Source organism: Copidosoma floridanum, unplaced genomic scaffold (genome assembly GCF_036245765.1).
Source record: "Copidosoma floridanum isolate Cflo_tuat_1 unplaced genomic scaffold, Cflo_Japanese_pri ptg000014l, whole genome shotgun sequence".
NCBI classification, from domain to species: domain Eukaryota; kingdom Metazoa; phylum Arthropoda; class Insecta; order Hymenoptera; family Encyrtidae; genus Copidosoma; species Copidosoma floridanum.
Window position 1 is genome coordinate 5,900,145 of NW_028321891.1, and position 25,130 is coordinate 5,925,274.

General features: G+C 40.9%; 2 protein-coding genes across 2 annotated transcripts; one reads left to right on the top strand and one right to left on the bottom strand.

The window, feature by feature from the left end:
• The first annotated feature begins 1,952 nt into the window (after nt 1-1,952).
• Nucleotides 1,953-3,467, top strand: Cdk9 (Cyclin-dependent kinase 9). Its single transcript, XM_023392561.2, has 4 exons — nt 1,953-2,048; nt 2,143-2,369; nt 2,441-2,588; nt 3,225-3,467. Exons 1-4 carry the CDS (start codon nt 1,953-1,955, stop codon nt 3,465-3,467), a joined length of 714 nt encoding a protein of 237 aa, XP_023248329.2.
• Nucleotides 3,468-17,865: 14,398 nt separating this feature from the next.
• Nucleotides 17,866-22,534, bottom strand: bsh (brain-specific homeobox). Its single transcript, XM_089592110.1, has 4 exons — nt 22,376-22,534; nt 21,983-22,279; nt 21,554-21,842; nt 17,866-18,221 (listed from the first exon to the last, which is right to left on the bottom strand). Exons 1-4 carry the CDS (start codon nt 22,532-22,534, stop codon nt 17,866-17,868), a joined length of 1,101 nt encoding a protein of 366 aa, XP_089448236.1.
• Nucleotides 22,535-25,130: the final 2,596 nt, after the last annotated feature.

A 25,130-nucleotide genomic window follows, 5' to 3' on the forward strand; every position in this document is an offset into this window, starting at 1 on the left:
TTTTCTTTTTAATTTTTCATGTAGGGCTTTAAAATACATTTTGAAACTACACTTTGTGATTCATTTGACTACAAAATAGATAGACGTTTACAAAAAATTTATTGTAACATCGCAAAACTTTTTTTGTACACATATCACTGATGTATGTCCACATTTATGCATTCATATATTTTTATTATACGTCATAACAAAAAAAAAAAAAAAAAAAAAAAAACGTTTTGTATAATAAATCAATATTTTTTAAAATAACCAATCCCTTTTTAATAATGATTCAATGCATCATTCTAATTTTACAAGTAAAATAGTATTTAACAGGAAAACTACTTTATAAGTAAAGATTGAGTATTATTCGGAATTTTTTTTTATCTCTATAATATTGGGAAACTTGTTGCAAAATAAAAATATTTTCATTGAAATAATTTTAAAGAAAAAACTTTTATTTATGTTTAACTATAAAATACCGAAAAGTCAAGCTAAGACTTTTCTAAAGTTAACTGCCAAACCGTGTTATATCCTATAATCATATTAATTTTGTATCCAAATAAAGAGTATGCAATGTTGTAAAAATTATTAAAAAAAAAAAAAAAAAAAAAAAAACAAACTAGTAACATCAGTTCAATAAAAAAAAAATCAGCTTTTAATTCTCTTGAAAATTTTACCACACTTTTTCCCTAATTTTTTGAGTGCTCTGAAAAATCTTGTGCTCATTTTTACGGCATACCGTAAGTCTAAGTGATTAAAAGTAATTTTTTAAATATTAAGCCTCACCTATTTGAAACATCTAACAATAGTATTCTCTAAAAATGTAAAAATCCCTTTTTCCAGAATTGATAAAGAAAATTATATCTGGAATCATGAGAAAATGGCTCATGAAACTGCGTACAAAAAGAAAAAGAAAAAACTTTGTTTATTACCCATGATTGTGGTAAACTGTACGCGTCAATAGGGCAATATGAATGAATCGTCCTAATCAGCAGTAATATCCAATCCGCGTCTAATAGATTGGATTTTGATGATTGAGTGTGTGTCGATGGGATGGCCCTGGATTAGCTTCGGCGATGTAGTATCCAACTCTTGTGTTAAGTACTTATTGTTGTTTGTAATTCACTCGAGTTCGCAGGTACGTGTTTACGTATAGTCGAGTAACGTACATAGTAGCTTACCAATGGAACATTTCGGGTTTCGTTGTACTAAAGTGAGAAAAAAAGTATGAGCAAATTTAAACGAAAATACATTGAAACTTACGACTTTCCATTTTGTAGTTTAGTCACTTCCAAGTACAACTTTACGGCGTTGATTGGCGAAGGCACGTATGGGTAAGATTATTATTCTTATTTTTCCTTTTCACGGTCGCTTCGTAGTCGAGAATTACATTATGATTATCGTAATCCATTATTTCATCAATTCTCAAGATATTTTTATTTATTATTATTATTTTTTTTCTTCATCAAGATTTTTCGTTATTTTTCTTAGAAAAGTCTACAAAGGAGTAACCAAAGATGGTTTCAACAGTGTCGTCGCCCTAAAACAGTACACAAGACCCTCCTACGAAGAAGGAGTAAGTTGTTCCCTCAATTTATTACCAACCATAGGCAAAAATGAAAAAAAATATTGAAATTCTCATCCCATGGTTTATGTACTACTTATGTGTACTTGTACCCATAATACATAGTTTCCAATGACGGCCCTGCGTGAGATCAAAATCCTGCAAAGCTTGAAAGCTGAAAACATCGTTCAACTATTGGAAGTGTGCCGATCGCAATGTAAACATATTATACCGATACACCGAATACATATAAATCATAATTGTTGTTATATGTATAAACACACGTAACGAAGGACGCACACGCGCGTGTGACGTTTGCTTGCATTTATATACAGCCAACGGGAACAACAAATGGCACCCGACGGTATACTTGGTTCTGGAGTATTGCGAGTTCGTACTCGCCGACATGGTCTTCAACCGCGAACTGTTGTTCTCGATAGGCGAAATCAAAGCTACCTTCAAACAAATACTCGATGGCCTGTCCTACATTCACGCTCGCAAGGTTGGATGATTTGTTTTTCTTTGGTCGTGCGTGGTTTTTTTTTTTTTTTTTTTCCTCGTGCCCGGACAAAAAATAGTTTTTCGTTTCGAAAAAGGTCCTACATCGAGATCTGAAGGGGTCCAACGTGTTGGTAAACGTTAGGGGTGTCGTGAAAATCACAGACTTTGGACTTGCACGGGACACTTGGGCCGATTGTCGTCTCACCAATAAAGTCGTCTCGCACTGGTACAAAGCGCCAGAGCTGCTACTCGGCGACACTAGCTACGGGGCGGGCATTGACATGTGGAGCGCTGGCTGTATGCTGGCAGAGATGGTAGTTAGGTATGTATGTGAAAATGATATCTATTTGTTTTTTTTTTTTTTTTTTTTTATTATTAGTATTTAATTTGCAGGCATCCCCTTTTTCTAGGGCAGACCGAGCAGGCAGTACTGTATTTGATTTCGGATCTGTGTGGCTCCATTAAAACCGAGGTTTGGCCCGGCGTAGTTAAACTGCTGATGTTTCACAAAGTACAGTTACCGCGGAATTGTACGAGGAAGGTAAGAATCATCCAGTTGTCGCATATGTATCAAATTTTCCTTTAACTTTTTTTTGGTTTTTAAAAATTGTTTGGACGAAACTTTAAATAATTTGTTTTTCTCGTTCTCGAGTCATGAATTTTTATTTATTCAATTTTTTTTTTTTTTTTTTTTTTTTTAATCAGTCAAGGTATAATAAGGTAAAAGGTGTCTTGACAAAATCTTTCAACAGGTGATCAGTTCCTGAGTTTTATTTGCTAAAATTTTTAATGATTTCATTTCGTGAAATTTCTTATAAAATTAATGTTCGAAGAAAATTTTTGTTCCTACAGAGTGCATGTATTCAAAAAATCAAATTGAAAAACGTAATGTAGGGTTGTAAACGTCATTAGGTAATTATTATGATTTTTTCAAGTTACAAAAATTTTTTTAATGAATCATGACCAATTCTCGAATAAAAAAAACAAAAAACAGTAAAGTAGCAAACATTCACAAACACGATATACTTGACGCATTGATGAAATCCACGAGAAAATTCACATTGCAATAAGTCCCCCGAATAAATAAGAAAATTTCCAAATACGTGTAAATACAATTGTCACAAAAAACTTTGAGGCAGCGAATTGGCAGTGATGAATTAAAAATTTTTATCCTCAGTTGAATAAATACTTGAGCAACTTTACGAGCGATCCGATGGCTCGTTACCTGGTGGACCAAATTCTGACGTTGGATCCCGGCAAGCGAATCGACGCCAACGCGGCTCAGGACCACGAATTTTTCTGGAAAGGCTCAGCTCTCGAACCGCTTCACGGTTTGCTCCATCGCTACAAAATGCTCACAAGCTCCCCGAAAATACTCGTAGAGGATTTCTTCAAAATAAACTCTGGCCCTTCGAATTGAAAACAGACAAAATAACCTGCTAGAATGCAAGTGTATACGCAGATCAAGTAAATCGACACATTTAATTTAACTGTCAAGCTTAGCTTGAACAAACAATTTTTTGCTTTTCCACATCGGCTTGAGAGGCAATGTATGTATACACGTCATGAGTTTTAAATGAAGCAAATGGTCGGACATTACAACGGTACATGTATAAAAGTAATTTATTTACATAGGAATTAATTTCACGCACAATACAACAATGACATTTTCACAGTGTCGTCACTTCAATTGCCAAGCCAAGCTTCCTTCTATCCAGCGCATGTGCAATAACCACGGATACACAATCCCACTAGCCCGTACTTTAAGCACATCTTCACACACGGGAAATGAGTGCTGCACACTGTAAAAAAAAAAAATAAATAAAAAAATTATAGTATATAATTTAAAAATTTTGGGAGACAAAACACTTACTTATACTTGCCGACGTCAGATAGACCAGTGCGGCCAGGAGTAAGAGAAGATAGATAGCCTTCATGACGAGCATCTCTCGAAATATCGATATCAATTACCTATATGCTTAACGATGTCGAATTTATACGCACAATCTGCATTCGTCGTACATCGCGTATATAATTTATGTATCTTGTGATGTTCTCAAGTGTTTTTATCCAATTTCAATGCGCGACATGTGCAAACAACACGAAAACAAATTTCATGATTAAATCGTTGCGTTGCGTAAAATGGGGTGTGTTTTTAAAGTTAATTTTTCATTTTGAATACAATCGTGCATCAATATAAACCACACGCCAATTGAAATCAGTATTTATTTTCATGTGCTCGCTTTCGCAATACCCCCGGTGTCTTATCTTTAACATTAATTACCATAGATTGAGATGTTTTTTTCCCTCTTTTTCTTACGTAACACTATCGGTAAAAACCGTGTCTTTATTAATATACCGCAAGCCCACCGTTACAACGCATCAACGGTTAACAAAAAAAAAAAAAGATGTATTTTGTAAGAGGAAAAAAAAAAAAAAAAAAAAACGTGGGATCGATCGAGCACCGGGTACACACAACGATAAGGATCCACCCAAAAGCTAGATACACTCTGCTGCACTTGGCTCGTCCGTTCGTTTGTGTATCGCGTTTCGCACTTGAAAACAATAAACGACGACTATTCCCACGTCCATTCTCCCGTACATATGCGCGAAGCATCACCCTGTACGTGTACAGGTATACATATACTTATAGGTATCACCCTCTCCGAGACTCGACATGTTGTTGTTGTTGGGTGTTTGTCGCGCAAAAGTACCCCTCGTGCACTGCACCGAGTGTATATATATATATATATATATATATAGGTGGATGGGTGTGTGTGTGTGTTACACGCAAATAAGTCGCAGACCCTTAAAAATCAAGTGACGCGTGTATGTAGGCTTAAGGACGAGGGAGACGAGTGTACGAATAGAAGGCGGGGGAGTGCGGATGAAAAAAAAAAAAACAAAAAAAAAACAAGAAGCATCTTCAGTCTTTATACTTCTTTAAACGCCCTGTGATGGAGTGGCTGCGAGCTATACTCGAGCGCCACCGGAAGGAGTACATGTATAGCTGCTTGCTTGCGGGTGGAACGAAAAAAAATGTAGGAGAAAATAAGTGGTGGCTTTTCTTTTTTTTTTTTTTTTCATCCAGTGTGCGCGTGTGACGAAAACAAAAAGGTGCTGGCTCGAAAAGTGGATCTTGGAAAAATGGCCATTAAAAATACGACAAAAAGTTGCTTTAAATATGCCAAACCTTGAACGCGCTGGAATAAAGTAAAAGGAGTGTGTGTGTGTGTATACCTGATGTACCATTATACGAGGGGACAATGGTTATATATATACATAGGGTATGATCATCGAGGTGTACCGACAAAACGTCACAGCGGATGTGTGATGTGTGTCGCGTCTAGTGCGGGATCGATAACCGGCTCTATCATGTGTCCATTTATGAAACAATGTAAGCGACGCTTTTTCGTGGTTTTTTTCTTTCTTAAAGCCGATGCAAAATCTTTCGTAAATTTTCGAAACTCGTCTTTATGGAAAATAAAAATTTGTTCACACGATTATGTGCCACGGAAAAAACGAGAGAATTAAGAGTTAAAGAGTCCTATAGTGCGGAATGCCAACACAAAAAAAAACAGCACATGGAAGAGAGACGATGAGAAAAGGAGGGAAGAAAACGTACCGAGTCCGTGACTATCTTTGGATCTGTCGCGGTAATTATTTTCAAACACGTCTCTTGGAGATACGAGATATCTCGCTCCTGCTCTCTCTCTCTTTTTTTTTTCGCTTTATACACCGCGCCATCGTCAGCCCGTCGTAAACTCGTCCACTAAGTACTACACCACCCCCGCCCTTTCGCCGTGTATACTTTGTTTCTTTTTTTTTTTTTTTTTTTTTTTTTTCTCACACTTCTCGCGTGCACAGTATAGCTACTGTGTACCTCTCCCACCCTCACTTTGCACCTATACGCTCCAATCAGTCTGTGCAGTTTGCAAACGCGGCTTATCGGTCCGTCTCGTCTGTGTTTTCAGCTCGTCGATCCTCGACTCTTCCGAGCTCATTTTCATCGATGCTCTTCATCTTTTGTTTGCTCTTTTGCTTCCTCGTGAGGGTCGAGCAGCTTTACAAAAAATACAATTTTTAACTCAAATAGGCTAGAAACGTGTGGTTTGTCGTACAAATGATAAATCGATACTTCTTTTTTTTAATAAAAAAAAAAAAAAAAATCAACTTGGTTTTTAAAGTTCAACTTGAGTATACAAAGTGAAACTTCACTGCGAGAGCTTGCATAAACAGAACACTCGCATCGCAATTGCAATGGAACCATCCCAACGGAAGTTGTGTCGAAAATTCACATCTTCCTAAAAACCCACGGTCACGGAAAAAAGTCATCTCGAGCAATTTTCATATATATATTTCGAGCATCGCGCAGCACAGTCGTCTTTTCGCTCTCGTTGCTCTCGCCTCCCTTTGAAAGTAGGCACGTGTACACGTATATCTACAATATGTGTACGTGCATAATATATAACGTACACGCGGGACCTCGTAACTAAATAACAAGACTAATTAGATGGCACCGTTGTCGCACTTTGTGGCGTGCCCCATATTGTAACGTTATCTTTAACGTTGGCACGTGTGCAAGTGCATGATGTACAAAGAAAACGATGTCGCCGCGATGATTATTTATCCACGCAATTAAGCGAAAGAAAGAAAGACGACACTTTTTGGGGGTAAAACGCCTGGTAGGCTAATTGGGACGTCGTCTAGTTCTCCTCGTGTAACACGCGTTCGTGTTTTTGCAGTAATCAGCGTCTGTTACGGCTTTTTCGGATAACACCAGCAGCTGAGCTTCACCGTCAAAGAGATATTATATATACCTATGTACCGAGGTGAGGCCGATCGAGCTGATAATGTGCGCAGCAGCTAATAGACCAGGATACGGTGTGAGCTATAAACTCTCTCTCTCTCGATGATGTGCACGTGTACAATTCATCTTGACAAGCTTTTCGGATGAACCTGAGAATGTATAGCGTTTTTTTTGTACACGAAAACAAATATTTTTTGTCTTTCCTATATACCATAAGGGAGTAAGATTATTTCTAGGTACTTTACACGTAAGAGTTACATAAATTAGGGTAGCAAAAACAAAGAGGAGATTCTATCATATCCGTTTCCACTCACTCGATATATACAAAGGAGGAAAAGAGAAGAAGGAAATAAAGTTAGTAAGAAAAAAAAAAAAAAAAAAAATCAATGAAAATTAAACGAGTAGATCAAGTAAACGCCCCGCACTTGTGTACGATCAATCAAAGCAAAATCTGTCCTCCCTGGCATTATTTCACCATAGGGCACTTTCTCGTACCATAATACGGGGGGGGGGAGGATAGTAGATAGTATATATATTATGCTTTATATTGCGCCTCGCACGCATTACTGAAAACCCGAACGTACCACCACCACCACCCATCACACACTCCCCGTCAAGTCAAATATCTAGTATATAGGCGTGTGTACAAAGGAGGGTGGGTGGGTGTAACGCATATATATATATGTATACACATGCAGACGCGAATGCTCGCCCGTTAGTCTGTCTAACAAGCTGTCAAGACGTCGGCGCGTGTCAACTCGACGTCTCAGCTGTATATTGTATACGTACGTGTATACTCTTTCTCTCTTACTCTGAGCTAGTATAAACCTCGTGTACGTATATATGCATAAATAAAAGAAGATACCGCACCGCTTACACGACGTACACCAGCCACGTAATATGCAAGCCATACGCGTTTTTTCCTTCTTTTTTTTTTTTTTTTTTTTTTGCGCTTATTGGTCTCTCGGGAGAGTCGGGAGGAATCGCGTGCGGTAGCTAATGATCTCGTTTTTTTGGTCGGATCATGATGTGTAGCTTTGGGTAAGTATAAACATCTTTGCGAATTGATGTTCGCCAAAAAAAGTACAGTAAACCATGTAGCGTACGGTGAGGATGAGGCAAAAGTTTTCTTTTCCATACATATATATATATATAATATATTGCTTCAAAAAATAAGATTTGATCCTCGACGCGTACGAGTAACTTTTTCCCGAACTGTGTGCACATAACATACGGATACACGATCGATCGGTGGATACGAGAAATATAAAGGGTACGGGGCTAAACACTCCGTGTACGGCTACACACATGTCTTATCAGCGAGAGAGAGTAAATTTCGTTACTCGACCAATCAGAAATCTCTTTGCGTCGGATCCTTTCATCAAAAAGAAAAAAAAAAGAAATACACGCCCACGCCCTCCCAATTCACTTATCCTCTATCCCAAACCATCTATCTACCCCCTTCGCGTCAAACTTCTCGTGCGCGTTTGAGTTCTGCTTGTATTTGTATATATATATACGCTGCATCAATGCGCGTTATCCTTTTTTCAACTAGTGCGATATGTTATAAGTTTAACACTGTGGAAATGCTTATGCGTACAAACAATCTGAATTTACATTTAAAAAAAAACCAGCAATAGCAACACGGTTGAAAAAGTGTTATCATATTGTTTTTTTTTATCAATTTTCAATATCTGGAGTATTATAAAAAAGAAGGAGTTCCCTTACGATGTGTCAAGTTTAATTTGAGTTGATTTTGTGGGTGTGCGTCAAAAAAAAAAAAAAAAAAAAAAAAAAAAAAAAAAAAAAAAAAGCCAAGTTTTAGTAACGAAATATCTAAATAAAAATTGTTTCATTTGTACAAACAATCTCAATTAGCAAGCACCACCTTCACTCACATTTTGTATAAAGCCATAAACGCACCCGACGAATCATATTGCGGTGCAGCAAACAGATATGTATACCAAAGTTTAGCTTCGATCGGACGGATGATGTGACGTTTTAAAGTTCCACGTATACATAACGTCAAAACTCCCGGCTACAGTGGTTGTAGCCAAAAGATGAGCCACACATACATATATATATACACACGACCAGCATCAGCTCCAGCAACGACAAATGTACAATATAAAGCAATTACCTCTATAGCCGGCACGTAGGTACGTACATGGGCATACTGTAGTCTCTCTGGGCGCCATACAGCATATTGTATATCAGATAGTATCAGAAAGTTCGACGGGTGTACAGAAGCATCAGCAGCGTAGAGCAAAGAGCATATTATATATATATATAGGAGTACCGGTACACGCCCACGTACGCGTACACAGATGCACAGTAGGTATATATACACATCAGCGAAAGCCGAGGGCTGATGGCCTTGCAAGCCACGCCGATGATTATACAAAGGGACGGACAGGCGCAAATGCGAAATCGCGGGCATCCAGATAGAGAGACTCGTCGATTAATTCTACACGGGCCGTGGAACCGTATACCTGATGTCCATATATATATATATGCATGTGGGGGAGGCCCAGGGAGGTGGAGCTCTAGGAGGGCGGGGAGACACGTGCCGTTTAACTCGATCATCGGGCAATCTGGCCTCGTTTCAACAAACCTTGCCTGATGCATAATACTACCTACCTACTACTCCTAAACTTTCCTACACGTACATGTACATACAATATGACACGCGCATACACTTTCGCTACATGACAAATAACACATTGCCGGTTATGAATGTCGATATATTATACGGTACGTCTGTTGCTCTACACGTGTAACATACGTACTTACACTGACTACTGGACTACCCTTATTTATAAATGCAGTTGAGTACCGTGTTTGTAGTACAAAGTGCACGTGCTTGCGGGTAATATAAGTATATGTATACGCCCACGTCTCTGAGCTCACCGGGATTTATTTGATTTACACTGCCACGCGCGTTCGTATGTGTAATTATGATGTATAGGTGTACATAAAAGCCAAGAGATATTCGGAGGGAGAATGGGGTGACGAGGGTTGTCGGAGGAGTCGGATCGGGAAGGTGCATATATATAGGTAGAGAAACAGGTTGTACTTACGCATTCGAGATGCGTCTACGGCCTTTTTGCACCTCTTATCGTTGTACACACTTTTTATCATCAAACAACCAAGATGAAGCTTTATGTTTTTTTTATTTTTTTATTTTTTTTACTCATTCTAAGTACGGTTTGGGTGATTATTACTTACGGATACAGTGAGGGCTTTTTTTGGTCCGATGAGACGCACTTGATCCGCGACTATACAGCATTTGTAGAAGGATTGCGTGAAAAAAAAAACTTGGGGTGAATTAACGTTCGTTAAATAAAATAACTCGATAAAAGCTGCGAACAACGCCATGAGTTAAGAAAATTGACAAATAACACCGAAAATTAATCTAGGGAAAGTATCAAAAATTGTTCTTCATCGCAATGCATCATCACCCTAACGCAATTAAAAAAAAAAAAAACAAAAAACAAAAAAAAAACAATAATAATAATAATATATATGTACCTATGTATGCAAAAGGCTAAAGATGTATACTTATATATATATATATATATATATATCCGTACCTATACACTTATCATTGTCGTCATTCATTACACATCAATATACTTACAGAAAAGCTTTTCTACCCAAAGTATATCGCATAATTTGCCGCTCCCTATACCATAAGTACATATTATATACATGTCACTTGTACAACCTGTATCTATAGATATACGTACAACAACACTTCAACACGTACATATACATATCCATACCAATATTATTACGTGCAAAGTGCAGCACAAATATAACAAAAGCTCTGGCGTGCACCGTATAGGAGTAGTAGTAAGGAGAGAAAATCCTTTGACGAGAACAAAAGCACTATTATATTACCCGGCACCTCGTATAAACGCAGTTCCTTCCATGCACCCCCCTGTATATTATTATGTTGTATACATCGTCTACTTTCAACGAACCGAACCGAGCAATCTCATTCTCTCCCCCCCCCCCCCCACCCTTCCACTGGCAGGACTACCGATGTTAATCCTTAAAATCCGAAAATAAAGCCCGGTACTCCTTGTATAGGGTGTACATAGCTGCATAGCCGTGAAATGTCGGGATTACAGAGAGACAATTGATGAGAGGGACATCACCTGCAGGTATACACTTTGAACGTCCCATCGCCGAATATATATACATACATATATATATATATATACACATATATATATTTGGTTATATACACGTTGTAGGGTGTATATTATAACACAGAAGAGGCCAAAATAAGCCAAGCCCATCGGCATCGGTTGAGCAGAGCCCCCCGAAGAGCACGTCGCTTACTCCTTAATTCTCATTGTCCTCGACTTCTATACTCGGAATAGTCGGAATATGTCTCTCTAATGCGTTTACGAATGTATAATACATATATATATATTCACACATAAACACCTATACTTGTATATACCTAAACGTAGCCATGGAAAGACAATAATGCCCTATAAACTATATACGTGTGTATACTTTTATCTAAAATGTTAAAGTAAAAATGGTCCATGCGCCGATCTTTGTAAGTACATGAATTGTAAAATATGTACACCCACGCACACTGCAGGCAGGGGTTGATCCATCGAGATCTGGGCACATATTATACATATGTACCTGCGTAAATGCACATTATACGTGTTATCCACACATACACAAGTACGTATACATGTATTACCTATATATATATATATATATATATATATATATATATATATATATATATATATATATATATATATATATATATATATATATAAATGGAATGCGGTGAAAATAATAATGAAATAAAACAGACAATGAGATATAGAGATAGAGAGAGAGAGAGAGAGAGAGAGAGAGAGAGAGAGAGTACGTATGTGACAAGCAAGGGGATGATAAAGAGAGAGAGAGAGAGACGCACGCAGGGGAGAGTAGCACATACGCACATAATAATAATAATATACATATAGTGAAGAGGAGGAGAAGGAGGAGTAGCCGGGATGGCTAAATGCAGTGGGCGTGTTGCATTTACTTTCATTATTTTCCCGCTCACTTGGATTTACCTACATTACACAGATATACGTGTATATTGTATTTACGGTAGTATAGTATATATAGTAGACATATACGTATATTTTGTCTCTCTCTCTCTCTCTATTTCTATCTCTCTCTACGTATGATATGACGTTTGGGTACATACTGCATATACACATAAATACAAAAGAGCTTTGATTATAGCACGTTCGATTGGGGGGGGGGGCGGGGTACAAAAGATGCACAATAATTTAATGGAGCTGTTCTGGCTTTTTACAATAACCTTGCTTATACCTTACAAGGTATCATATACGATGTACCTATCATAATGCATCAGAATATAAATTATACACGAGCAGGTATACAACAGGGTTGTGGTTCTTGATCGTAAATACGGGGGGGGGGAGACACGCATACGGGTCGAACGTACGCTAAAAGAGTACATCAATAATTTCTACAACGGTCCGGCATAATGGCCATTTTGAGCCATTTTCGCTCAGCGCATATATGTGATAAAGCCATGTCGACCGGGAGATACTATCATCAAAACTCTTTCCTCTCGATTTACCAGGGGGTGAAAGTGCAATGGCGCACTACACGTATGATGCAACAACAGGTGGACGAGGCAAAAGTAATAAAACCGGCCCTTTGTCGCCCACTGCTTCCTTTGGCCCTCTTTTTGACTCATCTCGTGCAAGTATAATGTTTTTTACACGTGAAATCATCGCACGCAACAGCCGTCCCAACGAAATCCAATAAGCGCCGTAAGCGAGCCCGCTCCGCTTGCTTTTGTTTCTTACATCTCCGCACACAGCACTTCAAAGATAATATATTCTTCCCATTGTCGTTGTCTGTATGTATATAACCGCCCGTTGGAATGCACGGCTACAGAGATAGAGTTCCGCCCGTCTTTTCGAGAGTGAAGCGGGTAATTGGACTTTTTATCGTGCTCCTGTTGGGGCACAATACAGAGTTTGGGTTTAATTAAGTTTTCCGGGGGAGGGGGGGGGCTTCGCGAGAGCTGAATCCGTGAATTATGCGCCATTTTCGGTCGCCCCGGCATTGTTTCTCACAGATATGTCTATTTGCACGTTAAAATTCGTGTGTAGCTATATTCATATAACCTTTCTTCATGTATATTTATTATTTGGAATTTCATTGAAATTCTATGTAAAAACATTTGCAAAGGTGATAAATTACTTCCACATCCGTGTGATTGGTAACAATTTAATTTTTTATCCAGAAACATTTTATTTTTTTCCTGTCAAAATAACGATTATTCTCTTTTGGATGACAAAAAAAAAAACTATTCTTACCCACGAAATCTAAAACTTGACAAATTTATTTATGATGAAACTACACGTACGCTGGATGCATTTAATAGAAAATATGAAGTATGATATACCCATACTTATAGTTAATACCCAATTATCAAAAATAAAGCTGCAGGAAAGAAAGAAAAAAAAAAAAAAGTGAAATAAAACAATTCACGCCATACGGTCGCTATAGGCAATAAATAAATAAATCAATATTGTGAAGAATATGGAGGTAAAATAGCCAGGCGTCCCTCCTTCCATCAGAGAAAATATGTACAGATATCTGTGATAAAAGAAAAAAAAAAAAAAAAAAAAAGAAATCCTCCAAACAAAGTCCTCCCGGGCTCTCTTTGAAATCCTCCCCTAAAGCGCAATATGCCGGCCGCGCGCACTTCACAAAAGGTTTTTTCATCATCCCCTCCCGGCTCGTCCTCCCTCGTCACGTGTAACGTATAGGGCTCCCATATCTATACGGGTGTAGGCGTGTACACACGCACGCACGGGGCGCGCATAAAATAACAGACGCGTGATTTTTGCCCCGATAACGCGATTATATATACCTCCGGTAGTAGTGGACACGTGTGTAAGTATATATACGTTCGCGAGCTTTTCACCTCTATATTATACAGTATCGCAGTTGGTGCGAAACTGGTGATTTTTTTTTTTTTTTTTTTTTTTTCATTCCGCTTTTTATTCAGAGAGACGAGGCGCGAAAAGAGGCGCGCGAGGTGCGGAAAATTGAGTTAGGGAATTATACACCGAGCGGCGCCGCGTTGGCTCGATTATTCCTCGCCCGTGTGTGTGTGTTGCGCACAGGTGCCGCGGATCATTCGCGTTTTTGGTGCTCGGGATCGCAATTAATGACGCGCACTTAGATTGGTTGCCATTGTCCATTGGAGGAGACCCCAAAATTCACGCTCTGATTTCGAAAACATACGGTGCATTTTGATTACGGGCCCACACAAGTTACACATCGCGAACAATCGGCACCTCGATTGATACGTATAAAAAAATTCTCTTCCCGCGATAAGAGTTTTTTTTTTTTTATTTTCAACCTTTCTGATAATTTGATGACGACACTCCCCCGCACGTGCAAGTAGAGCCCGCGTAATTATTCCGTCAATTATAATCTCCCCCTTTCGAAATTACCCCCCTCCCGTGATCGCCATCCTGCTCCGCCCCGACCGCTGCTCCGCTTTGGTGTATTATATACGCGAGTCGCGCGGGAGAGCGAAAAGCTCCGCCTTTTGCCAAAGCTAATTTACGATTCTACGAGTGTAATGTTATAGGTGGTGGTTGGTTGCCGTCTCTATACGTATAGGTATGTATGCCCCCCTGTGTCACTCATAGATGTGGATTCGGTAGACGTGGCGCAGGCGCACTCGCTTACCCCATCGCTACGTCATCAGGGGGTAGGTGTATGTGTACCCGCTTATATATGTATGCTGTATACGGATATAGAATATTTTTGTAAGAGTTTGGATTGGTATAAATTTTGTCGTGTGCAAGGGAATGTTAAATTGAGAGTCGAGGAACCCCCCCTTCGCCCAATTGGGTGACGAACCGATCGATTTTGCGAGGCTTTTTTTACCCTCCGCCCGAGAGGCGAGACTTTGGATAATCCGACGCGACAATGGACTTTGATTGACCTCCAAATGCATGAAAAGTGACTGTAATTGGCTCCTCCCCCTCCTCCTCCTGCTATCCAACTCCCTGCCTTTTATGGACGCTATACATACATATATATACGCACTGTAGATTTGATTTTTCATCGTCAAACGCTTTAGCCGTGCTGGTTATACGTGCGTGCGAGTGAATTTTGTAGAGATAAAATTTTCGGAGCACCAAGGGTTATACACGGCGATGACGGTGATGGATCTGCTCCATCGATGATTTCCCCGTTAACTCGATGAATATTTGAACTATTATTGTTACACCAGCGTGGTGAAGGGGCTACTGAATTTTTTTTTTTTTTTTTTATTTTTTTTTATAGTGTTTCAGTTTTTTTTTCATTTTTTTATGAGTTGATTATTTCGGCGCGAAAAACATCACGTGAATTTTGGCGAATTAAATGGTCACAAAGTAATGGCAGACGGATCTAATAATAATTGGATGTAGTAACTAAATTGGAAAGTTTACGTTTCGAACAATTTAATTCGTTTATCAAAAATTAGATGACATTATTATTTTATTGTTGAAAAAAATATTTGACTGAAAAGAGAAACTACTTTATGGAGATACTTTGAACGTTTAGAAAAAATAATAAATGGCCATCGATATATGTTTTAGATTGAACTAAAATAAAAGTCAATAAATTTTAGCAAATTAAATATCATCGGAATTTAAATTTCTGATTTTTTTTGCCTGAAAATTGTTCAATGCATATTTAATATTTTCAATCCAGAATTATACAATGACAAAACTATTCATTGTAAATAATAATAATAATAATAATAATAATAATAATAATAATAATGAAACAATTATTATTGTCAATAGTTAATATTGCCCGTCGCGAAATTCTCCACTTCTGGCTCGAACAATATACGTTATCCACAGTACACAGACGTGGTACCTATATGTGCTTGAAAATCTGTGGTGGCAATGGCACGAAACGAGACGAGAGACGAGTACGAGTATAGCGGCAGTATAGTATAGTAGTATGGTGGCTTCGGTCGCCTCTGATCCCTTGCAATTACCTCCCATTATCCGGGTATTAGGATTCGCCCAGACATCCGCTTCGAGCGGAGCACTCGAGCATCCTATCCCTCATCCTCGAAATACATGACGCGCGCACGTGGCACATGTATACGCATACACGTGAGTATGCGTATTATTCAAAGAGCGCCCACTACACCATGTATATATGCTTCCATATCCGTGAAAGTCATTTTTTTTTTTTTCCCTTCCTCAAAGACAAGTTTTCTTTTTTATTTTTTTATTTTATATCTCGGCCTCGCATATCTCGTGCCTCTCCCTCGGCTGAAAGGTATTATAGGGTGGAACATACTTACTACAAACTTGTACGTACCTGTACGCAACACCGCCATTCATCACGAGCAAAGTTGAAAATTTTTTGTTTCCCTCCAACCTAAGAACATCTCTACCTCCGATGCTCGCGCCGGAAACAAAAATTGTACAAAAGCCAAACGAAGAGAATTTAAAATTGAAGAGCGAAAAGCGCTTCCAGCGCTGCGCGATCGCGTGTATTATACATACAGAGCCAGTCTGCTCGTTAAGTCGTGAAAGCGACAGCGAGTCGATCGGCTTTCGGCTTCTCTGCCAATTAGCGGGGGATAATGCTCCCCGGGAGTGCCTCGACGCGCCGCTGTGTTGGTCCGATCGACCGGCCGACACGGCTTTAAAGCTTAAAATTACATTTTCGCCGTCGTTATCGCGACAGCGAGACTGCCCCTTTTTCTACCCCCCCCCCCAACCCCTTGTGCGTCTGTCGCTTTCTTCTTTGCGCGATTCCACCCTTACGTGTGTACTTTTCCACGCCGCTCGACTCGTCCATTAGCGAATCTACGGGAAAAGTTAATTGCGCGGGACTCGTCGTGCGTCGGAGGTTGCAGAATTCGGGTAGGTGAAAGGTGCGTATGAGATATTAAAAAAAAAAAAAAAAAGGGAAAGTGAGATTACAGTTTTTGTTTAAGATGTTTGATTATTATTAATATATTGTTGCTTGCATACGGTTCCGCTATACATAACGTTTGACGCCTCGTTCTTCTTTTCTTTTTTTTTTTTCTTACGGCGAGGACACGACATTTTTTGTTACGTGATTCGTGCACAAGTATTTACAAGGTTTAATTTTTTTTTTTTTTTTTTTCTCCAATACACCCGTATATCATCCAAATTTTACACCGGAGCTTCCTGGGCGTACATACCTACATCGAACGGATGATTTCTTTTACTTTTGCGTAAAAAATCCCGTCTCTATCAGGAATCACATTGATAATCGTGTACGTATCCATACGTATAACATGCGTATAATCGTCCCGATTACAACTTATTTCGCAAATTAATGTCCGTTATTTATATAAGTATAGCATCGCCTCAGATCGCATTATCAATATAATATGTATATTCATGATAGGCAACGAAAACTATCGATTCTCTATAAATTTGCACTCAATCGTGTAACGAATCATTACATAAGTATTTAAGTCTCTTCGTTACATCGGAAATCGAACTACGGCAGCCCTACAACAAACGATTGTGCGCTTAACTCGTTTCTCTTTTGTTTTATACAATACGTAACTATACCTTGGACCATTGAATTAATCATGCCTCGCGTATACAATTATCTACGTTTATGATACTTTGTTGGAAAAATCAAAAAAAACAAAATAAAAGGATAGCTCTATGTACAACACGTAAACATTCGCCGACTGGTAATATTCGATCCGCAAACCAATACTTGGCACGTAAAGTAAAATAATAAAATAAAAAACGATACACAACACGACTCTATCTCAACACCAATAAATAATCGACACACCGAAAATCGTCCTATTAGTCCTCAATCAGAGTACACACGCATAGTATCACAACGAAATATCGCGCTCACTCGGAAGCTCGGATCCCTTTTCCGATGACATCATCGGGGCCGATCATCAGTCAAATCAGCGATGATGCGCCCTCTGCAGATGGGCCAAACCAATGACCTGGTGGTGCTGCAACGAGTGATGCTGGTAGTGATGATGATGCGACGGATGGTGGTGGTGGTGGTGATGCAGCGCGTGGTGATCCTTGGTTGTGCTGTTGGCCGGCGCGCACAGAGGCATCGGCGGGGGTGTGACGCGCCTCTGGAGGAGCGGCCGCGTTGCCGACGATCCATCCTGTGAGCCGGTCGGGCTGTCCTCGTCGTCGTTCAGCACGTCTATCTCGTCGTCTGAGGCGTCGTCCGAACCGTCGGCCATCGCGTCGCTCGAACCACGGCTCTCGCGACCACCGCTGAGCGAGAAGTCGACTGGACGCTCTGCAAGTTAATTCGTGCAAGGGTTTTTGTTGGCTCTGGTATACTTTTATCATCATTTTTACAATTTGGTGCAACTTTTGCCAAGCAAGGGCCATATGAAGAATTTCCTCCCCTTTTTACACGAAAACATTACCCAATTACAGGCAATTACGTAAAATAAATGACATTGAAGGAATATTACGCCTATATCCGATGACTCAAACAACTCTCGACCACCTATCCTTGAGGAGGGAACTGTTCTTTGTAATTTCGTGTACAATGAGTACTATATAAGTACTCTTTTTCTCTTTGGTAAAATTTATTGCACCCATATACCTTTACGTAAGGATAATAATAACGTAGAGCTGGTAATATAGTCCGAGGCACTTAGGGGTCCAGGAACGACGACGACGACGAGGATCTAATTGAGTAATTTTCCCGAAGACCCCGGAATCGGGGCTTTAAGACGTTGAGGACTACCCCTACTACACTACTATGTACACGTGTGTATGTACGAGTACGTCGTACCCAAGTGTGTATCTCGTAGGTAGCCGAGATGGTGCTCGATTTCCTTAGCCATGCTATACATATATATATATTACTGTGCGCGGGTACACGCGTACCTACATGTATACCTACAAGTACAGTATCTCTCGGGGAGAGAGGCTTCTTCCGCCTCTGGGTACCATCTAAGAAAGTGGAGTGGAGAGAAGGGGTGCCCCGAAGACGCCGGGGGTTAACTTTGTTAGTCCCTACACGCGTATACACCAAGGAGCTCGCGATAGAAGCCATCTTGGCCCCGACAAGTGGCTGCTATATCGTCACAGTCTGCTGCTCCTCAAAGAGCTATATGGATGTGCTTGCGCGCGGGGGGAGTAGATGTGGGTACATAACATTATGTTATATATAGTATCATATATGCAGCAGGCGAATTCGACGAATTCGTCGCGCATTGACTCTAGGAACAAGGGTTTTGAAGCACCTGTATATGTACGTAAAGTCGCGCGTGTCGAGCATTCGATGCTAAAAGTAATGCGGGAGAGCTTGCGGTGACGTACGCGAGGATATACCGGTGGAGCTCGAGAAAGCTTATCTGTTTACGTGGATTGATTGTTTTTTTCACGCGACACCATAAATTATGCGATAAAAACACAATATGTTAATTGTTACAGAATTTTACACGAAAGCGCTTGTGGCAAAGCATTGCGGTCGAACAACACAGCAGAACGTGTCCCGGAACACCTCTATACGTTTACGGTGCTTTGTTACACCGAATTTACGCGCAAGTTGTCGCGAGCTTCGATCATTACAGCCGGAATAGCTACCCCTCCGCTTTTCTTTGTAGCTACATAATACCGTGTATTTAAGGAAAACTAGTTCCCTCTCTTCTTTAGCTGAAATTAGCTCGTTCGCGTGTAGCTGAGCGACGTCGCGTATAATTTCCCGTACCTTGTACTCATACACCTCGGCATACAAGTATACATATATATATAGGTACATGGGGTTGGAGTTAATAGGATGGGGGAGACAACCGCGCGTGCGCCCTGCATCGCTCCCTTTAGTTTTTTTTTTTTTTTTTTTTTTTCTTCCCTCTTTTTCCGCTCCCGTCTTTTCTCCCGAGCTTGCAAGCCGGCAAACGCCATTTTACAATTGCGGCCCGCATGTACGATATTTTTTCTACCCCCGTCCTCTCTTATCATGATTGTATTTTTTTTTTTTTTTTTTTTCGTGATCGACCGCTCGTATAGCCAGTGCTACGAGGTGCCTTTCTCGTGAGCGCTTTCGAGCTTGCAAAAGCGTAATCCACTTGTGATAGCTTGCAAGTGGTTTTTGCCGGGGATTTGCCAGCTCGCGGGCAAAAGAGCAGTGATCACGCGAAAGGTTGGAGGGGGAGGGGGAGAAAAAAAAGCTCGACTTTACAGATTACACGCGGAGCTGATTAAAATTTTCATTTGGGCGTATGTCGCCAACTTTTTCCAAGGGATGAACAGCAGCTTCACTGAGGGGTATTAAATCAAAATTACGACTCGACGGGGAGGGAGGAGTATAGAAAAATGTAATAAATCCGCTGCTACGCAAGAATGAGCTTTTGAGCGCTTGGACCGAGGGAGGACAGGGACATGTAATGAAAAACGTTAAACGATCAAACGCCAACGTACGAATTTAACCTTGTCGTCGTAGCGAGCATTCCCCGTCCAATTAGCAAACTTTGTGTATACTGGTGCAGTTTAGCTGCGAAAATCCCAAAATTCGAGCGATTTCCGAAAGTGAATCGGGGAGGACGTGGGCGAGTGAAAAGCCGTGCGCGTTCGATAATGGCGAAATCCTCTGTTGTGGCGACAACAGGAGTCCCCCCCTCCCCTCCCCCGCCCCCTTTGCCGCGCTCTTCGAACTTAAGTGATTTATATTGTCGGCGAAATTTCCGGGCGTGCGAAAACCGCAACTACTGTCTCTCCCTTTTCCGAGGCTCCTCTTCCATCTTGTGTGCGCGTGCACGGGTTAACTGTTACGTCCAAAGGTACACACATAGGTACGTACAACATGGTCATATAGCTATACAACGGGGAAGGCAACTATTTAATGAGCGGTTTATGCGTTATATTTCAGTTGCCGGCTGCAGCGTGGAGTTTGATTTTTGGGGATTATTACCGCCTCTCTCTCTCGAACACCACACACACAGCTATACACGCGGCGAAAAGTTGGCAACAGCCGCGGAGCTTATGTTTTTAGGGCGGAGGTGTACGTTATTTGCAAATTGGCCTTTTAAACGTTAATTTCGTTCCGAGCTTGCGCTGTTTTTGGAGGATTAACTTTACCTCCCGGCGCGATCATCGCGTAAATACTCGGTGAATTCGGATTAGCGAGGTGATTTGTAATTTTTTTTTTTTTTTTTTTTTTTCAAAGCAGTGACTGACGTATAACTTTTTTACTACAGGTAATTTCGATTCGGAACGAATTTCGTTGTACTTGCAGGTGGGACAAATCATTCGCTTGCGCTGCCGAATCTCGTGAGAACGAGGTAATGCGTGAATTAAATATAAGTACAAAACAAACATGTCACACTGCATCCGATTTATTTTTTAAATGATTTTACCAATACTTTATAAAAAAATTGGTAAAATGATTCAATTGTTTATGGACACTTGCAAAAGAAAAAAATGCCTTCGAGTAACAAAAATTAACATAGCAACGGACGGAGGATTTTCCGCGAATTTACTCAATAATCGTCTCGATTATAAACAGTTGTACCGGAATGCGGAGCTTTTCACTACAAACAACCAAGAAAGTAAAAAAAAAATTCCTCCACCAAAACAACTAATAAAGAGCCATTGTAAATATATATATACACCCACCAGCAGGCAAAGTAGTCGACGTTCCCCCGGTACTCTGTTGTCCGGCCGCTTGACCGGTGCTGTTCCCGCTCGTAGCCCCAGCGGCGCCGTTGCTCCCACCACCAGCGCTGTTGCTATTGAGTTTCCTCAGTTGTTTCTTGTGCTTCATCCTCCGGTTTTGAAACCACGTCTTCACCTGAGTCTCGGACAGGTGGAGCGCCGCGGCGAGCTCGACGCGCTCGGGCGTGCTCAGGTAGCGCTGAGCCTCGAAGCGCGCCTCCAGCCCGGCCAGCTGCTGGTCGCTAAACACCTACACGAAAAATCACACGCATATACATATATATATGTATATAGTGACGATCGGCCTTGCACCATTGTCGTTATTGTTACTGTATCCTTGGTAATAAAAAGTGGAGCACTGCATAAACAAACAAAAAAGCTGACGCTTACAGTCCTGGCCTTGCGTCGCCGGCAGTGTTTGAGGGCCGCGAGCTCGCTGACCCCGGGTACGACGCCCACGCCCATGCCCGCACCGCCAAACAACGGGCCGAGAAAGAAGGCCGCGGCTGCAGCTGACGGTGGCCCTGTGGCCGTCGGGTAGCCCGGCAGCAGGTTGTTCAGAGCAAACTGCTGGTACTGTTGTTGTTGTTGCTGCTGCTGCTGTTGGTGGTGGTGGTGGTGGTGTTGAGCTTGACTGGCAGCGACGGCCGAGACAAGGGAGTGATGGTGATGGTGAACCGACGGGTGCTGGTGTAGCGGGTGGCCGTTGTTTGCCTGGGGCGAGGTGGGATGTTGGTGTTGGTGGTGATGGTGAGTGGAAAGTGAGCCCGAGCCCGTGCCGACTGTTGAAGCCGCGGTGACGGTGGTACCGCCACGACTGAGAATGTCCTCGATCAGGAAGGACGTGCGGTTGTTCGACGAGCTCGCGTTCTGGTGCTGATTGTGCTGCCGCTGTTGTTGTTGCTGCTGTTGCTGCTGGCACGCCGTCGTCGTTGACTGCATGGCTCCGAAACGAGCCTGGCCTGCGTGAGAAATACGTTGTCGCGGGTTAGGAATAGAGCATACAGCAGACGAGTTTGTCTGACCAAATCACGGGTTTGTTCTACTGATTGCGCGCGTGTATGCACGTGCGTACACACCTGATGCGACTACTTATGAGCATATTTTTGATTTTTTTTTTTTTTTCAATCACAATTAATACAGGAAATAAAGATAATGTTCTCACGTTACCTTGATCAATCACGTCCTCGTTAACGAAGTCCAGTGGCCCTCGACGAATCGAAACAGCTCATCCACCAGAACCGACATCTCGCAACAATATATTTGCCCTTTGACCGTTCCACGGATACAACCCTTGTATCTTTCTTCCTTAAACTGCACGCACACGCACACACGCACGCACGTACATTCACACACCACTAGGCGCCGTATGGTCAATTATTGCACAATGACACTCCCATCGTTCTCCATGAACAACATCACCGCATCACGATTCGCGGGTAAAAAGTCCGCGATCGTCCATAGTCACACACTCGATATCACGTGCTCGTCTCCCTGGCCAAAGACGAGCGCATACACGCAGCTTCAGCTAGCCGCACTATCGTCACCGCGCAACGGCGGCCGAAAACGATAACGGCGCGCGTCAACAACCCCTTTCGTCGATTTACCGCGGTGGAAATAATAATAATAATAATAATAATAATAATCTGCGCGGCCCCGGGGTCAGGAGAGGGGTTGGGTTCGCAAATCCCCCACCCCTGCGGCGCGCGCATCCGGCTGCGACGCGCGGAAGGGTTGGCGGCCCGGGGTGGGGGTGCGAGGAATTGCGATTGGTCGGGCTCGGGGTGTCGGGCGTCGCTTTGCACCGGGATGGGACACGAGGCGGCGCCCGGTTTCCATGGCGAAAGCGCGCGCGTATATACATGATGTAATATAAATGTTTGAGTGTATAGGTTATGGCGCGGCGATACGTCGTTGGAGCAGTTGTGTCCCTCTCGCTCTCCGTTTCTCCAATGCTTTTGGTTTATTACATACCATAATATATACTGTCTGTAGGTATACTTGTATATAGTCTCTGCTGTCTTTTTAAGCACATGACGTGTGGGTGTTGTTATAATGCCCTAAGAGGCCGTTCTCGAAAGCGGAGCAAGCTCGCACCAGGTGGTAGAGAAGCTGCACATGTGTGTGTTTGCGACTGTGGGACAAAAGCTTTTTTTTCATCTTTGCGCTCCTCCGTGTTATTTCGAAGCAGTGTTGAATCGAGGTGTTGTGCGCGACCCTCGAGGAGGAAGGACTTTGGGGTAGGAGAGCATTTATATATCATATTGCTCACTATTTGGGGGTATTTTTCTCTCTTTTTGAAGCGATGAGCTTGCGATCATAGTTGTACACACGAACGTATACATACATAATGCTGGATGACGACGTACGATTTTTGCGTATATTTTTACTAAAATATGCCCTTATGAGACAGTCATGGACTTCGAAAAACTATAATACATCTTTTGTGGCTTTAAATAACATTTATTATACTTTTTGAAAAAGTTAGTTTGTATGCTATACTTGCAACTTTTTCACAGCTTTCATTTCTGGCTTATGTTCAATTGAAAAAATTGGTTCATTTTACTTATGCAATTACAATATTTTTTTTTAATTATACACGTTCATCTAGAATGTAACCCCCATGCTATGGTCTAAATAGCAAAGTTAAAAAAGTGATGAAAAAATTAAATTTAAACCAACTAAGTTTGTGATTCTGGATCTGAAAGTATACATCTTTTGGCAACTCTGACAATGCAAATAATTTAAATGTACCTTTAATTAATAAATACTGAGAAAACAATGTTGCCTTTCGTTGAGCACTTTTATTTACACAAGTGGAAAGTCAATGATTTGACAAACTACGTGTTGACTTATCAAAGACTATAAAATTATAGTGAGATGCATCCAAAGTTTAACCAGAATCAATTTTATGTTCTAGTATAGCATAAACAACAACAACAAAAAATGTGGTAAACAACAAGCAATATTAAACATTTGTAAAAAAATATAAGCTTTTTTTTTCGCGATGAAGAAGATAGTAGATGTTTGCATTAGATTGAAAATGTTACCTTTTTCGCATAAATCTAGCAAATATTCATTGCAGTACTGCAAAAAATCGAAAAAATACACATTGTGTACATGGTCATTGCCAAACCACTTATTCTTATCCATATACAGATGTACTATAATTTTGTTGTAATTTTTTTTTTGTATTGCTACTACGATGTTTGGTATACCTGCAATGTCCACACAAATTACGCGTGCAGGTATTGCATATACGCAAACATATACTCACCATGTACACCGTACAACGAATGCATCAGGGCTATGATCCTGCAGCCACAAAATTACGCGTACACCTCCATCGTACTGCCCATCCAAACGAAGCTCGCCTATTCTCATACCTATGCACACAAAGAGCTTGCAGTAATAAGTATACAGGTATACATATACACAACTGTACGACGAGTAGATGATTGTATAGGTGGATGTACCTGTACATAGTATTACAGAAGGACGGCCTATATACGTCGTTTAGGGCTCGACAGCTGCATCA